Genomic DNA, 21900 nt, shown 5'->3' with positions numbered 1-21900 from the left:
TGTATTTTCTAATATTATCTATCCCCTTCCCAATGGTTCCTAACATTGTGTTAGCTATTTTGATTGTTGCTGCACATTGAGCAGATGTTTTCTGAGAACTATCCACGATGATCCAAGATCTCTTTTTTGAGTGGTAACAGCTCATTTAGACCCCATCATTTTGTATGTATAATTGGGATTATGTTTTCCAATGTGCATTGCTTTGCATTTTTCAACAGTGAATTTAATCTGCCATTTTGTTGCCCAGTCACCCAGTTTTGTGAGATCCCTTTGTAACTCTTCACAGTCTGCTTTGGACTTAACTATCTTGAATAGTTTTGTGTAGTCTGCAAACTTTATCACCTCACTGTTTATCCCCCTTTCCTGATCATTTATGAATATGTTGAACAGCATTGTTCCCAGTACAGATCTTTGGGAGACCCCACTATTTACCTCTCTCCATTGTGAAAACTTACCATTTATTTGCTACCCTTTGTTTCCTATCTTTTACTAATCCCTGGGAGGACCTTCCCTCTCATCCCATGACTGCTTATGAGCCTTTGGTGTCAAAGGCTTTCTGGAAGTATGCTATATCCACTGGCTCACCCTTGTCCACATGCTTGTTGATCACCTCAAAGAATTCTAATGGATTGGTGAGGCATGTTTTCCCCTTACAAAATACATGTTGACTCTTCCCCAACATACTGTGTTCATTTATGTGTCTGATAATTCTGTTCTTTAATAGTTTTGACCAATTAGCCTGGTACTGAAGTTAGGCTTACCAGCCTGAAATTGCCAGGATCACCTCTGGAGCCTTTTAAAAAAAAACAGTGTTATATTAGCTATCCTCCAGTCATCTGGTACAAAGGTTGATTTAAGCAATAGGTTTTATACCACAGTTAGAGGTTCTGCAATTTCATATTTGAGTTCCTTCAGAACTCTTGGGTGAATACCGTGTGGTCCTGGTGACTTATTACTGTTTAATTTATCAATTTGTTCTAAAACATGTGCTAAAAGAACTTTCATCTCCCCAACATAGTGACTACAGAATGAAGAAAGGTGTATATCCAAGGGGGGAGGGGAGAGGAGGGAATCTCCTGTTGACCCCTTTGTTCATTGAGATCATCCTTCTTGCCCCACCCATGCCCAACAAATCTTATCTCTTTCCTTCCTCCTGCCTCATATCTTTTTACTAAGAGAAGGCAGCCTCCTTTTATAGCCCACCAGGCAGCCATATGACTCCTCTATCAGTCATGTGCTCATTCAGGTCACATACTCCACCAGGGACTATAACTCCCAGAGTCCATGACCCATAACAGACAGGCTGGTAGCACCTTGCCCTGTTACCTTTTAAAATGAGAATCAGGCCCAGAGTCAGGAAATTCAAAAGAATCTCTCAGTCAAATTAATTTACCCATGTTAGATACATGGAATGTTTTTTATTAGTAGCTATGCTGTTAAATATAACTTGAATATACAATTGGCCCAATTGCACCATTTGGATATGCAAACACAAGTCCCATTACCTTTTATTGAAGTTTTATGAGTATATATAAAATATGCCCTCATAAACAACTGCTCCAGTACTTTCCATTATTGGTACAAAACAACTGCTGCAGAATACTTTAGAGTCGTTTTTAATAAGTCCCTTTCTGTGCAATGTGGGTGTTTAAAATGTACTGTGAGAACCTTAATTTGTTACTCTCGAATTTTAAGCTAAACTATCATTTTGATGTTACATTGAAATGATAGGGAAATATGATCAATTCTAAGTTCAAGATAACTTGTTAACTGTATTTCTTCTAAGGGCCATATGGGCCAAATTCATCCTCGGACTCACCACACGGCAAAAGCTGTGCATGGATTAGCTTACCTGAGCTAGCAGGAATCCAGCTGGCACAGGTAACAGTAGCATGGGCTTCAGCACAGACTAGCGAGAAGAGCACACACTTATGGTCTGTACCATTGCACATGTACTACTTGTGCTGAAGCTCACACTGTGCTCTCTTCACTGCTATTATTGTTCGCACTAGCTGGATTCAAGCTAGCTTGAGTAGTCTAGTCCATTCACAGCCTTAGATGAAATTAACTAAGTGACACGAAGGGTAAACTTGCCTCAATTTATTTAATGTACATTTGCTAGGTTATTAGGTTTCTTTCCATTCATATAGATTTCACTCCCCTAATTTGAGAATTATTGTCTAATACCTTAGAGCACAATTGTACAGCAAAATAGACAGGAATAAAAGTCACTGTTTTCTGTGATGTGCCCTGTGGGATAGTTCAGACAGAATTTCAATCTTAGTAGATCACACCTCTTCTTCATCTCTCCCTTGGAATGCTAGTTGGAAAAAAAAATCATGAATTCCTAAGTACAGTACCAGAAGCTGCAGGACAGTTTCTTTTACTCAACCAGCCCTAAATTACTTGGGGATGGCAAAGTTTAGAAAACCATGTGCCTATTTACAAATGTATAATTTCAAATGCTGCTGGACTGTTAGAAATACAGAACATTCAGGCCTGCGCTATTACTCTGAGCTGTAATCTAGTCATGAAAAAAACCACAGTGTATTCTCAAAGGCACAGCAGTGAACAGCAGCAAATGCAAGGGAAAGCTCTGAGACAAGCATTTTAAAGTTCTAGTTCTATTGTCTGTCAACAATAGAAATCAGCAAAACCCGTGGGGATTCTTACTGGTTTTTATTCTATTCTACTTGGGGTGCTTCATAATTTTTCAAATCTTTTTATGTTACTTTTAAAGAAACAATAAATAACCTTCATAACACGTTTGGAATCAGTCAATCTACAGCAGCAGAAAGTGTCTGAATACATCTGCACTTGTCAGTTTTGCCTTTACATCTTCACTGGCCGTTAAACAGGAGAGTTATTACAAACATTGATTGATTGATAATTTTTAGGTGACACTTACACTGATGCTAGATAAGATGTTGGAGCAAACCCATCAAATCATACACGTTTTTAGGCTTTATGGCCAATATAAACTACATTTTAAGACCCCACATATTTATATAAACAGTGTAAGGTGATTTATATAAACAGTATTAGATATAAAGATCATTATACAATTATTTGCCATTTCTCACTAAGCAGATGCAGGTTTTTTTAATATTTTGACAGAAATCTGCTAAATTATGTCTCAGATGGCCAATTTACTGATAGAGACACTAGGTTTTAAGTGACAAGACTTTCCGTCCTTGAAATTATATTGCTTATAAAGACAATTATAAATAATGTTAACGCCAAGGTTTCAGCAGCTACCCCACTGCTGCTTTTGTATAGTTGTGCAGACTTCCATATTTGAAACAGACAGGTGAAGTTTGCTTGTTATATTTTTCCATATAAAATTGTGAATTGGCCCATGAAATAAAAATGCTGGAGAACCACTGAGCTGATGAAGCAATACTGAGAAATTAGAGCTAGGCTAATAAGTTGCTCTTGGCTTACAATTAAGTTTAAGCAAGGGATTGGGTTTTGGTCTGAAAACAGCTGCTGCAGTGACAGGCACCATACAAAAACCTAAGCTGCTCAGAACATTCAAATTTAGACATTTTTAATGAAAAAGGGGACAGATTTTTTAAATGAAAAACTGATACCCTTCTTTGACCCGCTCGGAGAGCGAAAACTACAGCTACAGTTGAGTTCAGATTCAACAGCACTGAAATCCTGCAAAGTTGTCTCTTGAGATTTTGACCCAAAATTGCAGAAATCTCATGAGATCAACTTATTTCATGCAATTTTGGCAGTATTTCTACCAGTAATGGAAAACAGTGGTTTTTCTGGTCTCAAATATAACTTAGAACAAGTTTCAGCTCACCTCTGTGAAATACCAGAGCATGAGTACCTTGTCACAATATTCCTACCCAACACAACACTCTTGCCTCATGTAAATCACTTCAGGGTGCAGCTATTAGTACAGAGGCTTGACTGATATTTAATTATATGCTTCTCCCCCACACTTTACCATTATTAAAGTTCTCAAATGCACACTAGACTAATCACAGTACATTTCTAACAATACAATTCAGCAGCACCCTCTAGTGAACGAACGGAGGACAAGCACCTGTTGCAGCATAACCAAAAGTTGTCACAGTGCATCATGGCTCCAGGGATGCAATAGACAGGAAAAGCAGCAGTAGAACTGAGCAAAAAACAGGTGAAACTCAGATCAGGTTTGGGGATTCTTGGGCTCTAGGCTCACCTACAACCAGCAGCAGTGGCAGCAGGATGTTTTTCTCCTCTCCCGATGCAATATAGGGCATGGGGAAGGACCATAATTGAGAGAGGCCACTGGGGAATATCAAATCTGAGTGTGAACTCCCTTCCCCCTTAGTTCTGTGGTTATCAGCTGGTGTTTTAGTTCAGGCCCATCTCTAATTAAAACCATGACTCAAAATCTTTAGTACTATACATACACAGGAGTTTGCCCTACTCATTTTTCTATTTTCTTTCATCTTTGTGCAAAGCCACGTCAGTGCTGATGGAGGTTTCTTGAAAGGAACAAGGACAGAATATAGCACATTTTAGTGCTTTTTATAAAAACCTCCAAGCTTATTTTGTTTAATGAGAAGGAATTTAATTCTGCCTCCTATGCTGTAATGGGAAAATTCGCAAACAGAAAGGCCAGGCCAGGTTGGTATCTTGGGGGGTCAGGAATACTATATAAGGAGCCTCTTCTCCCTACCGCACTTGCTTGGCAGAATTCTCACCTAGCGCTCAATAGTACACTGAAAGGGGACCAGGACAATGAGGGTGCCATGCACTATAGACCCAACAGGTTGTGGTCTGCTAGGTTGCGGGTGTGATCAAGCTTCCAGCATGTATGTTGTTGTGTGCAGCTAGTCAGAGTAGCACACTAGTTCTTTTTAAAGGTGCTTCATGTATTGACCATTGTCAGCTTGGAGCTATCCTAGCAGGTGACTGCAGGATGGCTTTAGTAAGCAGTATACAGACAGCACTGCTCCATCTATCCCCCAATCAATTTTTTTTAGAACAGTAAATATCCTTTGTCTAGGTTAGAATTTTTTTTTCAATCAGGCTTGCTAAATTAATCATACTTTTGACTAAATTAATAATTAATATTTCACTTTTTAACTGTAGGCATTTATATGAAAAGGATTTTCATTTTGTAGTAACATCAGCTAAGTGTAAAATTTGGAAGGAGAGCATCAGTCCTCTTGTTTCCGTGCATAAGTGGTTGTGGAGGAATTGTTCTCACCATGATCTACCACAGTACACAGGTCATTTCACCTTCCTCTTAAGTAGGGTGACCAGATAGCAAGTGTAAAAAATCGGGACAGGGGGTGGGGGGGTAATAGGTGTCTATATAAGAAAAAGCCCCCAAAATCGGGACTGTCCCTATAAAATCGGGACATCTGGTCATCCTACTCTTAAGATACAAGTATATGTCACTTCCAGAGGCAAGACTATCTGATCTTCAAAAGTCTATTCTAACATGGCAATTCCTGTATATCTACTCAAGAAACTGTATTTTACTCAACATTATGTCTTTGTCACTGTCAAGTTGTAAATCTACTCAGCTGATGAATAAGTTAAAATGGAGACAATCAGATATTCCTAGAGGAAATAGACATCACCTAGACATCACCAGGGCTCACCTGCAATTACGGACTCTTGTACCAGTGAAAAGAAAGTTTGTGTGCAGGGATCGACAAAGGGACAAGCATGTCGGAAGATAACAAAAAGAACTGGCATTAATGTACATTGCAGCATCCATAAAGCATCAGATATATAATATGGGCATTCTGAAAATACACACAGTTGAACTTTCACTTCTCTTAGACCATTAGGAGTTGAAGGTAGTCCCATATGGCATTCAAAAGACATTTTCTCCTAGATATATATTAAAGTCTATGATTATACTATGATCTGTCACTCCAGTGTCTCAGGATAATAACAATGCTGGTAATAGAGAGAGAGACTCTTGTGGAGATTTCCTAGAACTGTATTGATTTACAAGAAGGTATTAGTAGAACGTATTAATGACTAAAATGTAACTTATTTACATCTGTTCCTTGGGAAGGGGGTGATGCTAGAAATCACATAGTTGTGTATTTCAGAAAGGGAAACCTGAAATAGTCCCTGCTAGATTTCTGCCTACCTTTTCCTGAAGGGAAGAAGCAATCCATCTCCACACTACTCCGGGAATGAGAGATGCAGAGAGTGCTGCTGGGGACTAGGCCTTCCTGAGGGGGGCTCCGCTCAGTTGTCCGTACCAAACACCAGCCAGGCCTTTCGCTGGGCCTCTCCAGTAACTCCACTGTCTGTCCCACCTGGATGCTCAGCTCGCTGCTGTGGCCGGCTGTGAAGTCTTGTAGCACCACGGTTAGTTCACACCCTCCAGACAACTGCCCAGGTAGAAAGAAAAATATCAACAGGTTAAAGTGCACTGAATACAATTGGCTGGTATACTGTATTTGTATTGGCAATCCTAGAACTTGGGTGATAGGATTTCTGTTGCAATTCCTTAGCAGCTGTGTTAGTAATTTCCTTTGTCAAAGTTCAACTAGCTGTGCCTCTGATTTCCTTTATTTCTATTGACTTTGCCAACCTTAGGTAATAAATTCAAAACCACCCATCTGTTAACCCCTACATTTGCTCTGCGAGATTTTCTTTAAAACACTTGTTTTTCTTGCTTTTCCTTCTCTTGTGTCTTTGTAGGAGAGTATTGATTGGGGTTCAGGATTCCCCGGCATTCTGATCAATCTCAGATCAGCTCCAACTCTCCTGTCCACAGACTGGGTTACATTCATGTTCTGCACTCTCTCCACACGACATCAACAGGGGTTTCAATGAGGGAATGAATACAGAATATACAAGAAAAGAAACCTGCCCTCATTTCACCAAAAGAATCATAGAATCATAGAATATCGGGGTTGGAAGGGACCTCAGGAGGTCATCTAGTCCAACCCCTGCTCACAGCAGGACCAATCCCCAACTAAATCATCCCAGCCAAGGCTTTGTCAAGCCTGACCTTAAAAACCTCTAAGGAAGGAGATTCCACCACCTCCTTAGGTAACCCATTCCAGTGCTTCACCACCCTCCTAGTGAAAAAGTTTTTCCTACTATCCAACCTAAACCTCCCCCATTGCAACTTGAGACCATTACTCCTTGTTCTGTCATCTGGTACCACCCCTAAGAGGGTTGTTCTGTACAGCATGTTCTCTATTTTGAAATGATGAGGCCTCCACTGCTTCTCTTGGAAGAAAATCAGACCTCTCATCCTTTTTAAGGGAAAAATAAACACCTGAAGGAGAAGCCTGGGGCATTTCTATTTGCCTTCCAAAAAGATGTTTTAAAAGCTACGTGCGCTGCACTAAACTGCCACTAGATGTCTCTGTTTGCCATCATACAGCAAGCTAATAGTAAGGGACTGAATGGTAGTTTTATCTAAATATGGGGGAGGCTGGGAGGGATGTACTGAACGGCGTATTAACAAACAACTGTCTCAAATGAGCTGGGCTTAAATCCAAGAAAATAAATGGCTGCATGTTCCCCTGGATACTCCTTAAATGAGAGCCAGGGACAGATCATTTCCAGTAATGAGGGTGGCAGGTGTTACAAACCAGGCAAAAGCTTTCTTCAGGTGGCTGTTTTGATTTTTGGAAAGTATGTCCATTTTTATTGGTTTAAACCGAAGAGGAGAAAGAGCCCTAAAATCGCCTAGGAAAAGAATGAGTCGCCTTGAGAAGCCACTGCTTCAGAAAGTCAGAACACAGTAAAGCATGTTACAGTGAACATCAATCTATGAAGCCCTGCACTGAATTTCTGACATGTCCATATCAATTATTTGTGACACTGCACCTCGCGCAACAGACACAGGAATGGCTACCCTAAAAATTAAATTATGACATGGCTTTGTCAATATCGTGTTAAATTCCTAATGCTCTGTGATAAAGGGTCCTTCAACAAGGATAGCACTTCTAAACAGCACCTCATAGGAAGCACCTGCACTTGGTGAACCTCAGATAATGTCATTAACTAGTGACTTCTACAGCCTTTCCTCTGACTTGTTAAAAATAGTCACTCGAGGCAATGGGCCAAATTCTGCCCAGTTACACTGGGATTTGGAACAATTCCACTGTAGTTAATAAAGCTATCCAGCTAATAAAGTTGGATTTATTCTGGTATATCTAAGGGCAGAAAGGGTCTGAAACTGTACCAGCAGAGAAGTAATAGGAGAGTTCAGTTTCATCAAAGGGATGGGGCACCTCTAACTTATCCCGAATGTTCCAGTGAGAGGATGGAGCTTCCCTCACATCCGCTTCATGTATTGCTATGTATCTGGGGGATGACAAGGCCTGAGAACGAACATCTGAAGTTCAGCTAGAGTTGTGGAGAGGGAAAATGATCTCTGGTAATCTTACTCTAACTGTGATGGGAGATCATTTCAGGATCCTCTCAGCTACAGCCACAAAAGGAGTTAGCAAGTAGCTTCACCTGGTATGTATCTGAGCTTTGACTACCTGGCAAATGGCAAGTTTTGGAAAAATATCTGTAAACCATATAAGTGAAATGCAGATGGATCAGCCTGGTGATGGTAGATATCCTTTCACCTATGAAGTGCTCCCTTAGTCTATTACTTGTTTAATACATTGTTTAAAAAGAGAATAATTAGTTCAGCCATAAAATGATGTTATCCTATCTACAGCCAGTCATGCAAAATAAAATATATGCATACCACAATTATATTTGATATTAAAGAGAGAAAAAGAAAATACATAATGCCTTAGAGGCTGTATTTCACATGAAAATGGTTTAATACTGTTCTCTATGACATGTTCCCTTATTATTTTAGAAATAACCCCGTTACACTTTATTCATTTACTAAATTGATAGCTGGGTGTTAGTTAGCATCTAAGCACTGTACAATAGGAACAGTACAAAACATGAATATAAAAATAAAGATCCAACCACCCTGAATAGACAATAAAGCAGAACAACAAGATCAGACACAAGGACAAACCCAATAGTCCCCGGTCACAGAGAAACTCCTGGGCACAGGCACACCCAATTAATATTAGAATCAGGAAGAAAAGGGGATAGCAAATACAGATAATAAAACGTTAGCACTTAACAAAGGGGCCCAAAAACAGTTCAGGGCATCATGACCTAAAAGCAGCTAGTGTGGGACTCTGGCAATTCTGCCCCAGGTGAAACCTGCACAACCAGGAATTCTGGACTGAAAAAAACCATATCCTGGCCTAGTTGTGCCTTGGTCTCCTGTGTAGCAAAAGCAGTAGCCACAGCAACTGCTGCTGCCAGTGGCCATGAAGCCATCTTCTGTGCTTTGTTTTCTTTTGTGCCTGAGCCACGGAACATGACTGATGAGTTTAGTACGTTGTTACAGGCTGAGATGCGTCTGTAAAGAGTCACATGGTTCCATCTGATTAGCTCTCAGAAATAATCCCTTGGAGTGACCAACTTCATTCAATGAGGCAGTGAGCAGAAACAGAAAGAATACGTGCCATTTGATAACAAAACATCAGTTGTGTCTCTTGCTATGTGGGCTGCAGAGAGCCAGGCACATTCTGTAGGTCAGCCACTGCTCCCTGCTAGTGCCCCAGTGGAGCTAGCCATCCAAGGGGGAATGGCAGAGAGATGGCAGAGCTGAGCAAGTACAGAGCAATGTATCCACCACATCTGTGTGAAAAGTTGACAGAGCAGCCACTGCAGAACTTCTGGCTAGGTCCCTCCACATCCCATGAAGCCTGGACTGCAGCTTAAAAGCCACAATATGGCCCATAGACACTGAACACATTGCTAGCTACACATGGCAACTAATTAGAGATGGGCACAACTGCAGGGTTCAGGTCCTGGTCTGAACTATCAGTCTGGATGCATGGTCATCTCTATTTTGCCTTTTACTAACTATCCAAGCCAGTTCAGGATTATCCCTCTTACTAGTTATTTTACACACTTTCCCTATGCCTAGTATACCAGGTGCATCAGGCAGAACACATATCTAGAGCTTCCACACATCCCAGTTATGCAATGGAAATAAATTTCAGAGGAATGCTGGAGCTAGAAGAGAGCCCCATCCTATGCCAGCACAGTCTGCAGTGACGGAGCCATTCATCGCTACTATAGGATTCACACATGGGGAAAAAGCTCACAAAATTATGAGCCCTGATGTGAGCAGTTTACTTTATGTTGACTCTACTGACCCAACTACACAACAACTTCTGGCTCCCACAGGAGCTTTCATGTGGAAGGACCCTGCCAATTGCCCACCAGCCTTGGGATGACGAAACACAAGCCCTAAAAATGATCCCAGTCATGGAGACTTCCTGCCGTCAGGCAATCCAAGCTGCTCCAAGCACAGGAGCCAGAAAAGCTTTGTGAGCCGGATGGTAATGTTTAGTGTAGGATTAATGTATTATGGTCTTTTCTGAATCATAGTCTGGTACATGCACATGGGCATCAGCACATCTGTTTGGGCTCAGGCAGCAGAGTGGCCATGAGAGAAAGGGAAGGGGAGCACAGACTGAGCCCCAAAGACCAGGTCACATCCAGTCCATCCCCCTGCCAGTGCAGAACTGCTCACTACAGTACATTTGCTAGTGCCTTATCACTAAATATTAAAGGGAAATGGGAATAGTCCTCTGGCAGAGAGAGCTGGGGTTTGGGCCAGATGTGTCCTCAGGGAAGGAACCCTAAGTACTTCTAAAATGGGGACAAGTTAGGCTCAGGTAAAATAAGCTATGGGGTGCTAAGCACTAAGTGAAGGTTTACCTGGGATTTGTATGATCTTTTATTAATGTACCAGACCTCAGCAGGGATGTCTAACAATACTCTACGAGAGTGTAGTTTTGTTTGGCATGGGGCAGGAATGCCACCTTTTTACAAGTTTAGGGGAACCCCTCAAAACCTCAATTGTTCATCCCACATGCTGCAGTGGGTCTTATATACTCTGCTTCTGAAAGATCAAACCAAGCTCTGTTTGAGAGGTGGGAAGTTGCTTATAATAATTTGTTGGTGGTTGCTAGGTAAATGAATAAATACTATCCTGACCAACCTGTAACACTCTGAAGAACAACATACACGGCCAGTTGTACAGAGGACATGGACTAAACAACTCACAGTGCACTTGCTGTACCTGAGTGCTATGGGGTTAATTACAGGTCAGACAATCTCACTGCTAGTGTGAAGAGAGGTAAATAACCTAATTAAACGTGGGACTGATACCAAGCCTTATTTCTGAATTCCCTGTACTTTGGGAATGTTCAAATCTTCATCCAAGTTTTGCAACTGAGGTCCATCTCTAAACTGAATAGTGGATGGAAGGTAGGGAGCTGGGAGGACAGGTAGGAGGATATTCTATGCACTATACCTAACACTCACTACTTTTCAAATAATTCCTTGTAAATTTCACACTGGACTCCAAACACTGTCAGCTGAGGTTGCTTGCCTGACATGCTTTTGCCAAGGTCTAAAACTGAACTGCAATGCCAATTGTCCATTTAGGCTGTTGTCCATTTAGGCTAATGCCCTGTATATAACTAGCCAATATTAGAGGCTTCATTGGCAGGCAACGCACAAGGCAGCATCTTTTGCTATATTAATCTGTTTGGGGGAGGGTCTGGATAAAAGGTTCTACTTCTGGCCCATCTCTAATGAATGCTCTATGTATATTTGCATGGACTGCATTGTTAACAGAACTCCTGTGCATGTTTACATCTTTTTCACACTTAACTTATTTCTCTTTCTCCATATTTGTTTGGATTTCTGTTTTAATATTGCAAAAGCAAAGACGTCCAGAAGTAAAAAACAATACACAGCACCTAAGGATCGAGGTAGCATGCAGAATACATTTCAATAAAATGAAGAGCTATTTACCCCTTCAGTACAAATCTCAAACAAACATATGTGATTATCACACAAACAACAAGCAATGGAAGATTAATTTGTTAGAGTCAGTGAGAACTGTTCAGGCTATTTAAGTGTTCTAAAATATGTAAACATCATTACAAAAACCCACTGTAGCTCGCTGTTTACATATATTCAATAAGATACAGCCCTGTGCTGGTTTAAACAAAGTGTTTCTGTGTGCTGCTGTATTGTGCGCTCATATAAATTGCTAGTTTTCTATTGCTATTAGGATTTCTGCCCATCTGGTTTTGGATGACAGCCAGTTTTGGATAGAACCATTTAGTTACCCTAAACAGACTATTCTAAGCGGGTGAAAGAGGCAGAGAGAAAAAGAACAGGGTTTGCATTTATATCAGGAGATAAACAGAAAACTGGATTAGATTCTTAAAGGTTGATTTGGTCTGTACTGAAAAATCTCAGAGCTGTCACCACAGCCCAGAAGGGGACTACAAAATCAGGCTTTCCACTGCTGGATTTCACCTGACAATTTTCACTGTGCAGCCTGGGGGAAGGGAAAGGGGGGAAGGAACGTTCTCTGTGTAAATATGTGTAATTTCATAGGAGATTGAAAAAAGGGAGGTTAAAAAAGATCAAACAGCAGAAATCTTAGATGGTGTTCAGGCATCAGAGAAGGGCTTTAGGTTTAGCCTGATGTGACTGGCTCTGCCAAAGACTACAGGCATTGAGGTACCCAGTTTCCTCCATCTAAAGCCTGTACAGCTTTGAAATGTCTGGCTGAGAGCACTGGAAATTCTGGTTAACATTTTGCTGCATCTCTGTGAATAGGTTTTACTGTGGGCCAGACTGTGATTTCAGGCACAAAGGGGCTAAATTGGGAGTCATGAGGTGAATGGATTTACTCCAGATTTAGATCAGAATTAGACCCTTTCTCTGGGGAGTCTTTAGCTCATTGCTGAAGTCCTTTTTCAGGCAAAATTTCATTGGCTTCAGGATTTGGACCTGTTACATTCAACTTGAATTTTCATTAAGATGGGCATGACATTTTCCTCTGACTTTTCTCATCTCTTTGATAAAATTAACTCAATCAGTCAATGGACCCCAGTTCCCTGGGAAGATCTCTTTCTATGTGACCGATTAGTTGCACATCTGGTTGAGATCACTGTGATGGCTCTGCAGCCCAAATTCACAGCTTATGCCGCTGTGAATAAGGCGATAATACCAGAGACATTACGAGATGTGGCAAGCTATGGAATCAAGACATATAATGTGATTCTATGGCAAGAGAAAAAGGCAGTGATAGCAAGTGGAAACGTATAAATATATTAATAGAAAGGAAATCTGTTTTTATGAGCTCAAATAACATATACGTTTCATGTTAAACATCTCATTGCCAGACTGCACCCATACTGGAGTCCCTACCAGACAACCACATCCTGGCTGTGCTGAGTTTTGGACTGATGCACGTGCTCACACATCTGCAGTACAGCTTGAGTGGCACTCTCTGAAGAATTTCAGAGGCATTTTTCAGGAAAATACGGCTTCACTCCACCCAAAAGAGCACATTCAATGTTGTCTGGAATGTTTTCAAGGTCAAGGGTGACCAGATGTCAAGCTTATTATGTTTGTTCAGCAACTTGCTTTAGAATCCAGTCAGAACGTCAGTATGGGCTTGATCCTAGAAAATTCTGAGTGCCCTCTATGGCACTCAGCACCTCTCAGAGGGTGTTCAATGCCTCCAAGGCTCACACTTGGCTCCCTGAAATAGTACAAAGGGAACAGAAACCAGTTGTATCTCCTTAGTGGGCACAGAGCCAACGTAGCAGCCTTGGGTGTAGGAGGTTAGGAAGGAGCACATTTAGCTACTCAGCTGTTACACCTGGCAGCCCCCAGGCTGTTCTAAATTCCCCCAAAGATTGGGCAAAACAGAGTATCTGGACCTAAATGGCCAAGAATTCCCTCAGCAGAAGTATTGTACATCATATGTCGTCTCCAACAAATTGTTCAGCAACTCTGTGAAATCTAATTGTATACGATGACCAAAAACCTACTGGTAAACAGCTCAAGGCACTGTACAAACAGCACAGGCAAAGCTCAATAATGGGGTAAGTGTTAACTAACCAGGGAACTCTGAAAAGGCTTTGGATGGAGAACATACAGACGTCCACCTCAGAGCATCGATACAGTAACATGCTGGAGAGAGTTCTACTCTCTCAGAAGTTTTGGTAAGAAATTGTCTTTATTTAGACCAGCGGATCTCAAACTTTTTTTTTCACGGACCACTTGAAAATTGCTGAGGGTCTTGGCAGACCACTTAATGATCTTTCCAAATGTTGTTTATACCATTAGCTAACTATTGTAAAGTGCTTTGGATAAAAGCGCTATATAAAGAAACCTTAAAAATAAATTTTTTTTGTTCTACAAATAAAAGCACACAACTCATATTTTAATATCAGTCGTCTTACCTTTCTAATGCAATGGATGTGCCCTCTCTCCCCCAACACAGCAGCCCCTGAGCTGGGACTGGAAAGGAGGGGGTTGTCTCTCCCCCACCACAGAGCTGAAGCTGTGAAGGAGGGGTGGGGGGTCTCTCCCTGGCAGCCGCAGCCCTGGAGCTGGGGAAAGCCACCTCTTTCTCTGGCCGCCGCAGCCCTGCACGTCCCAAATTGCCCCCACCCCCTCTTCTCACCCCGCTGCCCCCTCCCAACTACCTCCTATTCCCCCCAAGGCCACAACCTCACTTTACATGTGCGTCTTCTCCAGGGTCCAGGCACCTAATTAGTGGCGGCTCCACTAACTAGGTGGGTGGCCCTTCATTCTCTCGTGTGCGGCTGCCCAGGCGCACACCTTAGAGGGAACTATCCGTGGACCATCTGAAGTGGTCCGCGGACCACAGTTTGAGAACCACTGATTTAGACAAACATTAATGAATGCCACGCTCATTGGTTGGCAAGGCTCTCCCTAGACATAATACTTTGTGTTTAAATAAGTGGCTGTTATCTGAGGCTCTCAGCTCTTAAAGCACTTTCTGAACTTTAATACACCAAGCTTCACAATACCTCTGTGAGATCAGTGAGTATTACGAGTCCCATTTTATCGAGGTACACAGAGGTTATGAGATGTTCTCTAATGTCACCCAGTAAGACAGAGGCAAAGTTACGTAATGCCCAAGGCCCTGGCTGCTAGTCTCCTACACAACTAACAGACATGTTCCCTTCCTTATAACCTACTTCTTCATTGTTAAACAGACACCGGAGAGCCTCTGCATTCTGCTGCGCTGTGTGGGCAGCCTCTTCCCTGAGGCATGCAGCAGAGCAGGATCCTTCACAGCATGCAAAATAGTGCTAGGATCAACACTGGCTCCTATCCCAGACAACTCAGACCACAATGGAGGCCTGTGGTCTGCTGGGTACAGTGTCTGCTTATACACTTATGTGTATAATGAAATGTGCCGCATGAATTCCTTTTCAAAGGAGCAGCATAGGGCATGTTGGATCGGCGGGTAGCGATTGATCTATGGGGGATCGATTTATCGCATCTAGTGATAAAATCGATCCCCGATCGCTCTGCCGTCAACTCCGGAACTCCACTGCAGCGAGAGGCGGAAGCGGAGTCGACGGGGGAGTGGCAGCGGTCGACTCGCCGCCGTCCTCACAGCCAGGTAAGTCGACCTATTCGCGTAGCTGAAGTTGCGTATCTTAGGTCAACCCCCCCGTAGTGTAGACCTAGCCATAGTGCACCTCTTCCTTTCCCTTACCATGGAATCCTGCCCTTGCCAGGGTATTTAGAGAAGAGGGGAACCATCTTCCAATGCCCTGCTCCTTTCAGAAAGCACTGGCCACAGCAGTATTGGATGCAAGGTGTTTGACATTCAGCGGACTGCTACAGATTCACCTACAATACACTAACCGCCTCTGCTTTTAAATGATATTGAACTGGAAGTTATTTTCCTGATGTCTATAGCACTGGTCAGATCTCAGATTAAGTTTCTCCATAGGAGGTGGCAAGTGATGCTCAAGGGGTAAACAGGATTTGGTGGGCCAAGGAATATTTTGTTAGAGCTGAGGTAATCTCAATTTATGGAGCTGAAATTTAGTGGTATACACATTAAATATGGTTTTACCTCAAACAGAGATGAAGCCAGAAGAGATTAATATCACCAGGATTAAGTTTACTTTAATACAATCTAGTAGTTAGTCTAGATAATTATGTTAACTGAACATTGATGCTTCATTGCAAAAATCTCTGCCCATGTTCGCCTGAATAGAGTCAGATATTCCAACTTTCAGAGAACTCATCAAATGAACTGATCCAATTGAAACAAAGGCTGGATACCTGACCTGTTTAATGCAAAAAAAAAAAAAAAAAAAGGGAATGTCTTGTAAACGTAAACATAACAGTCTGCAATCATACTGGCAGTGTAACACTAGCAGACCCCAGTCGTCAGCGGGCGGGATCATACCTGGGATCTCTGGAGCTAAATGCATGAGCTAAAAGCCACGTGGCTCTTAGCTAAGGCTGTAGCAGACTCACTAATCTCTTTCTAAGTGGTCTCAGTGCCACTAGAGGGGACAGAGCATCACACCCAGGAGGTGTGTGGGTTACATACTTCCCTTAGCTGAGAAAGCATATCCCGAGTTTCAGGACTTCCCGGTTGAAATCCCAGACGAGTCCCCACTTGTAACACCAACAGACCCCGGTCATCGTCGGGTGGGATCAAACCTGGGCTCTCTAGAGCTAAATGCATGAGCTAAAAGCCACATGGCTCTTAGCTAAGTCTGTAGCAGACTCATTAATCTCTAAGTGGTCTCGGGGCCACTAGAGGTGACAGAACACCACACCCAGGAGGTGTGTGGGTTACAGTAGCATCACGCCAAGCAACCAAACAATCCCTCTGCAGGAATGCTAGTGTCTCACAATGGGTCAAAGAATACTCCATGAGAGTGTAGTGTAGTTTGACGTGGGGCATGTTAACTTCTCAAAACAGGTAAAAGCTGAATGCAGAAAATAAAAACACAATGAAGGATTTAAATTATTCCCTGATGGGTTTTTTTGCTCCTAATGTTGAAATCTGAGAACAGATGTTTTTTATACAATGGGTTTTATTTTTAATTGGAGGAGATTATGCAAACTATGTCTAAACCATATGGTCCTGTAAATCAGACTCCCTTTTGCCATTTCTGGAGAGGCTAGCTTGGCATACTTTCTCCTTTTCCAAGTTGTTTCCCTTTTATAAATTTAATAGCTGCTATTTTTCATTTTTATAGAGGGTCCCTAGGCTCAGTTACTGTAAATCAGGGCTTAAGGCCCAGCATTAACTCAAGGGCAGATTTAGATAAATTGTCCTTAATGATATTCAGTAGGTTGTCTAAGGCCTGGTCTACACTAGGAGTTTATATCGAATTTAGCGCCGTTACATCGAATTAACCCCGCACCCGTCCACACCACGAAGCTATTTAATTCGACATAGAGCTGTCTTAAATTCGACTTCTGTACTCCTCGAAAACGAGAGGAGTAGCGCTAAATTCGAAATGGCAATATCGAATTAGGCTAGGTGTGGATGGAAATCGACGGTAATAGCTCCGGGAGCTATCCCACAGTGCACCACTCTGTTGACGCTCTGGACAGCACTTCGAGCTCGGATGCTCTGACCAGCCACACAGGAAAAGCCCCGGGAAAATTTGAATTCCTTTTCCTGTCTGGGCAGTTTGAATCTCATTTTCTGTTTGGACAGCGTGGAGAGCTCAGCAGCACTGGCAACGATGCAGAGCTCTCCAGCAGAGATGGCCGTGCAATCTAATAGAAAGAGGGCCCCAGCATGGACTGATCGGGAAGTCTTGGATCTCATCGCTGTGTGGGGCGATGAGTCCGTGCTTTCAGAGCTGCGCTCCAAAAGAAGGAATGCAAAGATCTACGAGAAGATCTCTAAAGCCATGGCAGAGAGAGGATACAGCCGGGATGCAACGCAGTGCCGCGTGAAAATCAAGGAGCTGAGACAAGGCTACCAAAAAACCAAAGAGGCAAACCGACGCTCCGGATCCCAGCCCCACACATCACGTTTCTACGAGGCACTGCATTCCATCCTAGGTGCGGCCGCCACCACTACCCCACCAGTGACCGTGGACTCAGAGGATGGGATACTGTCCACGGCCGGTTCCTCGTCGGAAATGTTAGCGGACGGGGAAGATGAGGAAGGAGATGAGGAGGACGAGGCAGTCGACAGCGCTTGCACCACTGATTTCCCCGACAGCCAGGAGCTCTTCATCACCCTTACCGAGATCCCCTACCAACCATCCACAGCCGTTACCCCGGACACCGAATCAGGGGAAGGATCAAGCAGTGAGTGCTTTAAACATCTAAACATGTAATTTTAACATAACTGGTCCACCGTGGTAACACACGTTCCCACGCCATGAGTCCAGTAAGTAGTCTGGGATCATGGCACGGCACAGCATGGCGGCATACGGCCCTGGCCTCTGCATGGTCTCCCGAAGCATTCTTCCCCTCTCGCTCTCCGAGATCCTCATTAGAGTTATATCGCACATGACGCCCTGCTTTAAATTAGGGAGGGGAATGTTAGTATTGGGACTGCTTTACAGCCACGCGGTGGAGGCGGCAGAGGGGCAGCATACAGTGATCTTTCCCGGGGACAGCCGCGAGGTGGTGGTACAGGGGCAGAGCTCATGCTTCCCTGATTGCTGCCAGCAGAGAGTGGCCTTGCATTCAGTGCGAAAGGAGCCCAGTGCTACTATTACATTTTTAAGCTGCCACAAGTCTACGGCTTACCATGTTTTCCTGCAACAAAAGTAGAGGTGTCCTGCCACGCTTCTCTGATCGCAACTGCAAGACCCCAGGCACTGAAGGCGAGGGCCGAAAATTCGACCTTGTCCTGTGTGCGCATGTGAAAGGTCCAGTGCATGGTGTTGTTCACAGAGAAAGACTATGTTCTTTGTTAGCAACTTCATTTATCTGTCTCAGGAATTTACTCCCTTTTTCCCATTCCCACAGACACATCTGCGACTGTCTCCCAACCCAGCCTGGCATCACACTCCCAGAGGCTAGCGCAGATTAGGAGAAGGAAGAGAAAGACGCGTGAAGACATGTTTTATGAACTTATGGAGTGCTCACGAGAGCAGGCAGCCCAGACGACACAGTGGAGGGAGAACTTGTCACAAATGCACAGAGCAGTCATGGAACGGGAGGAGAGGTGGCGCCAGGAGGACCAGCAGGCTACTCGAACCCTGCTTGGACTAATGAGGGAGCAAACGGAGACGCTCCGGCGCCTAGTGGATGTTCTGCAAGACCGGAGGCAGGAGGACAGAGCCCTGCTGCTGTCTATCTCTAACCGCCCTCCCCCGCCACCAAGTCCCACACCCCCCTCACCAAAAGTCCAAAGAAGGAGGGGCGGCAAGGGCCGTTAAAACTTTCAGTCGGCCCCTGCACACTGCTGCAGCAATGGAAGGCTCTCGTTCCAAAGTTTGAAAAGCCCTTTCCTACCCATCTCACAATAGCCCACGTCCAAGTTTCCTCCCCCCCTTTTCATGTGCGGTTCATAATAAAACATCTGTTTCTGTTAAGTACTGTTTCCGAGAGTGTCTTTTAGAGGGGATTCTGTCTGAAGGGGGGGAAGGGGTTTGTTACTTGGACAGGACAGTCACCTGTAGCAGGCTACAGAGGCGGGGGCAGGTCCAGCATCAGGACACATACACAGTACAGTCACCAGTTACCCTGGTCAGTCTGGGAGGCGGTTTTCATGTTCTGGGGTGCGAGGGGGTTGATCTGTGACTTTGTGGCGGGGGAGGGCAGTTACAGATCTTCTGCCGCGGTCCTTATCCTGGATCACAGAGCCACGCAGCAGGGGATCTGTTACCCTCCGCCCCCTGCCAGAAAGTCACTTGGCCGACACATACATGCAGTCCCGCCCAGGACTGCTGGCAGGCTGCGTTGAAACAACCAATCCAGCACTGCGGAGCCTGTCATTCCCGGAGTTTAGAAGCATCATTTGCATCAAAACAATAAACCAGCCCCCCGCCACAGTCTGCGTCCCCGGTTTAAAACATTCCCGCGAAAACAGTAAGAAAGAGAACCTTGTTCAGTAACAAAACGGAACAGATTTTATTTGTTGGGAAGGTGGGGAAGGGGGTATGTAACTTGGAAGGATAGTCAACAGTAACTGGGTAAAGAAACGGGGGCAGGTTCAGTATCTGTGTCCACAAAGTGAACAGTCACTGGAGACCCTGCTCAGTCAGGAACCTGGCTTTCAAAGCCTCCCTGATGCACAGCGCGTCCCGCTGGGATCTTCTAATCGCCCGGCTGTCTGGCTGGACGTAATCAGAAGCCAGGCTATTTGCCTCAAGCTCCCACCCCGCCATAAAGGTCTCCCCCTTGCTCTCACACAAATTGTGGAGCACACAGCAAGCAGCTATCACAATGGGGATATTGGTCTCGCTGAGATCACAGCGAGTGAGTAGGCTTCTCCATCTCCCCTTGAGACGGCCAAAAGCACACTCCACCACCATTCTGCACTTGCTGAGCCGGTAGTTGAATAGTTCTTTCCCTGAGTCCAGTGCGCCAGTGTAGGGCTTCATGAGCCAGGGCATTAGCGGGTATGCAGGGTCCCCGAGGATGACTGTAGGCATCTCCACATCCCCAATAGTTACTTTGTGGTCCGGGAAGTAAAGACCTTCCTGCAGCCGTCTATACAGACCAGAGTTCCTGAACACCCTAGCGTCATGAACCTTGCCAGGCCATCCAACGTAGATATTGGTAAAACGTCCCCGATGGTCCACCAGTGCTTGCAGCACCATGGAAAAGTACCCCTTTCTGTTGATGTACTGGCTGGCCTGTTGGTCCGGTGCCAGGATAGGGATGTGAGTCCCATCTATAGCCCCACCGCAGTTTGGGAATCCCATCTCGGCAAAGCCATCTCTGATGAGCTCCACGTTTCCCAGGGTCACTACCTTAGATAGCAGTAGCTTGACGATTGCCCTGGCTACTTGCATAACAGCAACCCCCACGGTAGACTTGCCCACACCAAAGTGGTTAGCGACGGACCGGTAGCTGTCTGGCGTTGCGAGCTTCCAGAGGGCTATGGCCACTCGCTTCTGGACAGTCAGGGCTGCCCGCATCCGGGTGTCCTTTCGCTTCAGGGCAGGGGACAGCAACTCACACAGTTCGAGGAAAGTCCCCTTCCGCATGCGAAAGTTGCGCAGCCACTGGGATTCATCCCAGACCTGCAGCACTATGTGGTCCCACCATTCTGTGCTTGTTTCACGGGCCCAGAATCGCCGTTCAACAGTATCAACAAGACCCAGTGACAGCGAGATGTCCTGGGCGCTGGGTCTCATGTTCTCAGAGAGGTCGGAGCTAGTGTCCGACTTCATGCCGTCACGGTGGTGCCGTAGCCTCCTCTCATGATTGATCTGCAGCTGCCTCTGGTACAGGTGGAGGAGAAGCTGCGAGGCGTTGAGAACTGCCACAACTGCAGCGATGGTCGCAGCGGGATCCATGCTCGCACTGCTGTGGCGTCCGCGCTGTCAGTAATCAGAAAAGCGCGCGAACTGATTTCCCACCGGCGCTTTCAGGGAGGGAGGGAGGGAGGGCGTGAGTGACGGACGGATGACGACAGGCGCCCAAAAGCACCCTCGACACATTTTTTTACCCAGAAGGCATTTGGGGCTCGACCCAGAATTCCAATGGGCAGCGGGGACTGCGGGAACTGTGGGATAGCTGCCCACAGTGCACCGCTTCCAATGTCGACGCTTGCCCCGTTAGTGTGGACTCACAAAGTCTCACAAAGTCGAATTACTGTCCTTAGTGTGGACACACACGTTCGACTTAGTAATATCGATTCCACATAGTCGAATTAACTAAAATCGAAGTACTCTCGTAGTGTAGACAAGGCCTAATAGAACACAAAATCAGATTCATACTTGAGATTACAGAAGAATGTATCTCAAGGAATTAGCAAAGTAACTAGCATTCTCCTCATAGCTAGGAAAGCTGCAATGCTTTGTATTTACAAAGGGTTATTAGGGACTGGCAGATTCCCCA

At 44.4% G+C, this 21900-nt stretch overlaps 1 protein-coding gene across 1 annotated transcript in view; it reads right to left on the bottom strand.

Annotated features, from left to right (window-relative positions):
* KALRN (kalirin RhoGEF kinase) overlaps positions 1-21900 on the bottom strand; it is a 730922-nt gene that overhangs the window by 129960 nt on the left and 579062 nt on the right. Inside the window, exon 35 of the mRNA XM_065413425.1 lies at positions 6119-6365. Coding sequence (XP_065269497.1) covers positions 6119-6365 — 247 coding nt within the window. The remainder of the gene's footprint in view (positions 1-6118; positions 6366-21900) is intronic.

Source organism: Emys orbicularis, chromosome 11, assembly GCF_028017835.1.
Source record: "Emys orbicularis isolate rEmyOrb1 chromosome 11, rEmyOrb1.hap1, whole genome shotgun sequence".
Classification (NCBI taxonomy): domain Eukaryota; kingdom Metazoa; phylum Chordata; order Testudines; family Emydidae; genus Emys; species Emys orbicularis.
The sequence above is the reverse complement of the archived record's forward strand: the minus strand, read 5'-3'. Positions and strand labels throughout refer to the sequence as shown.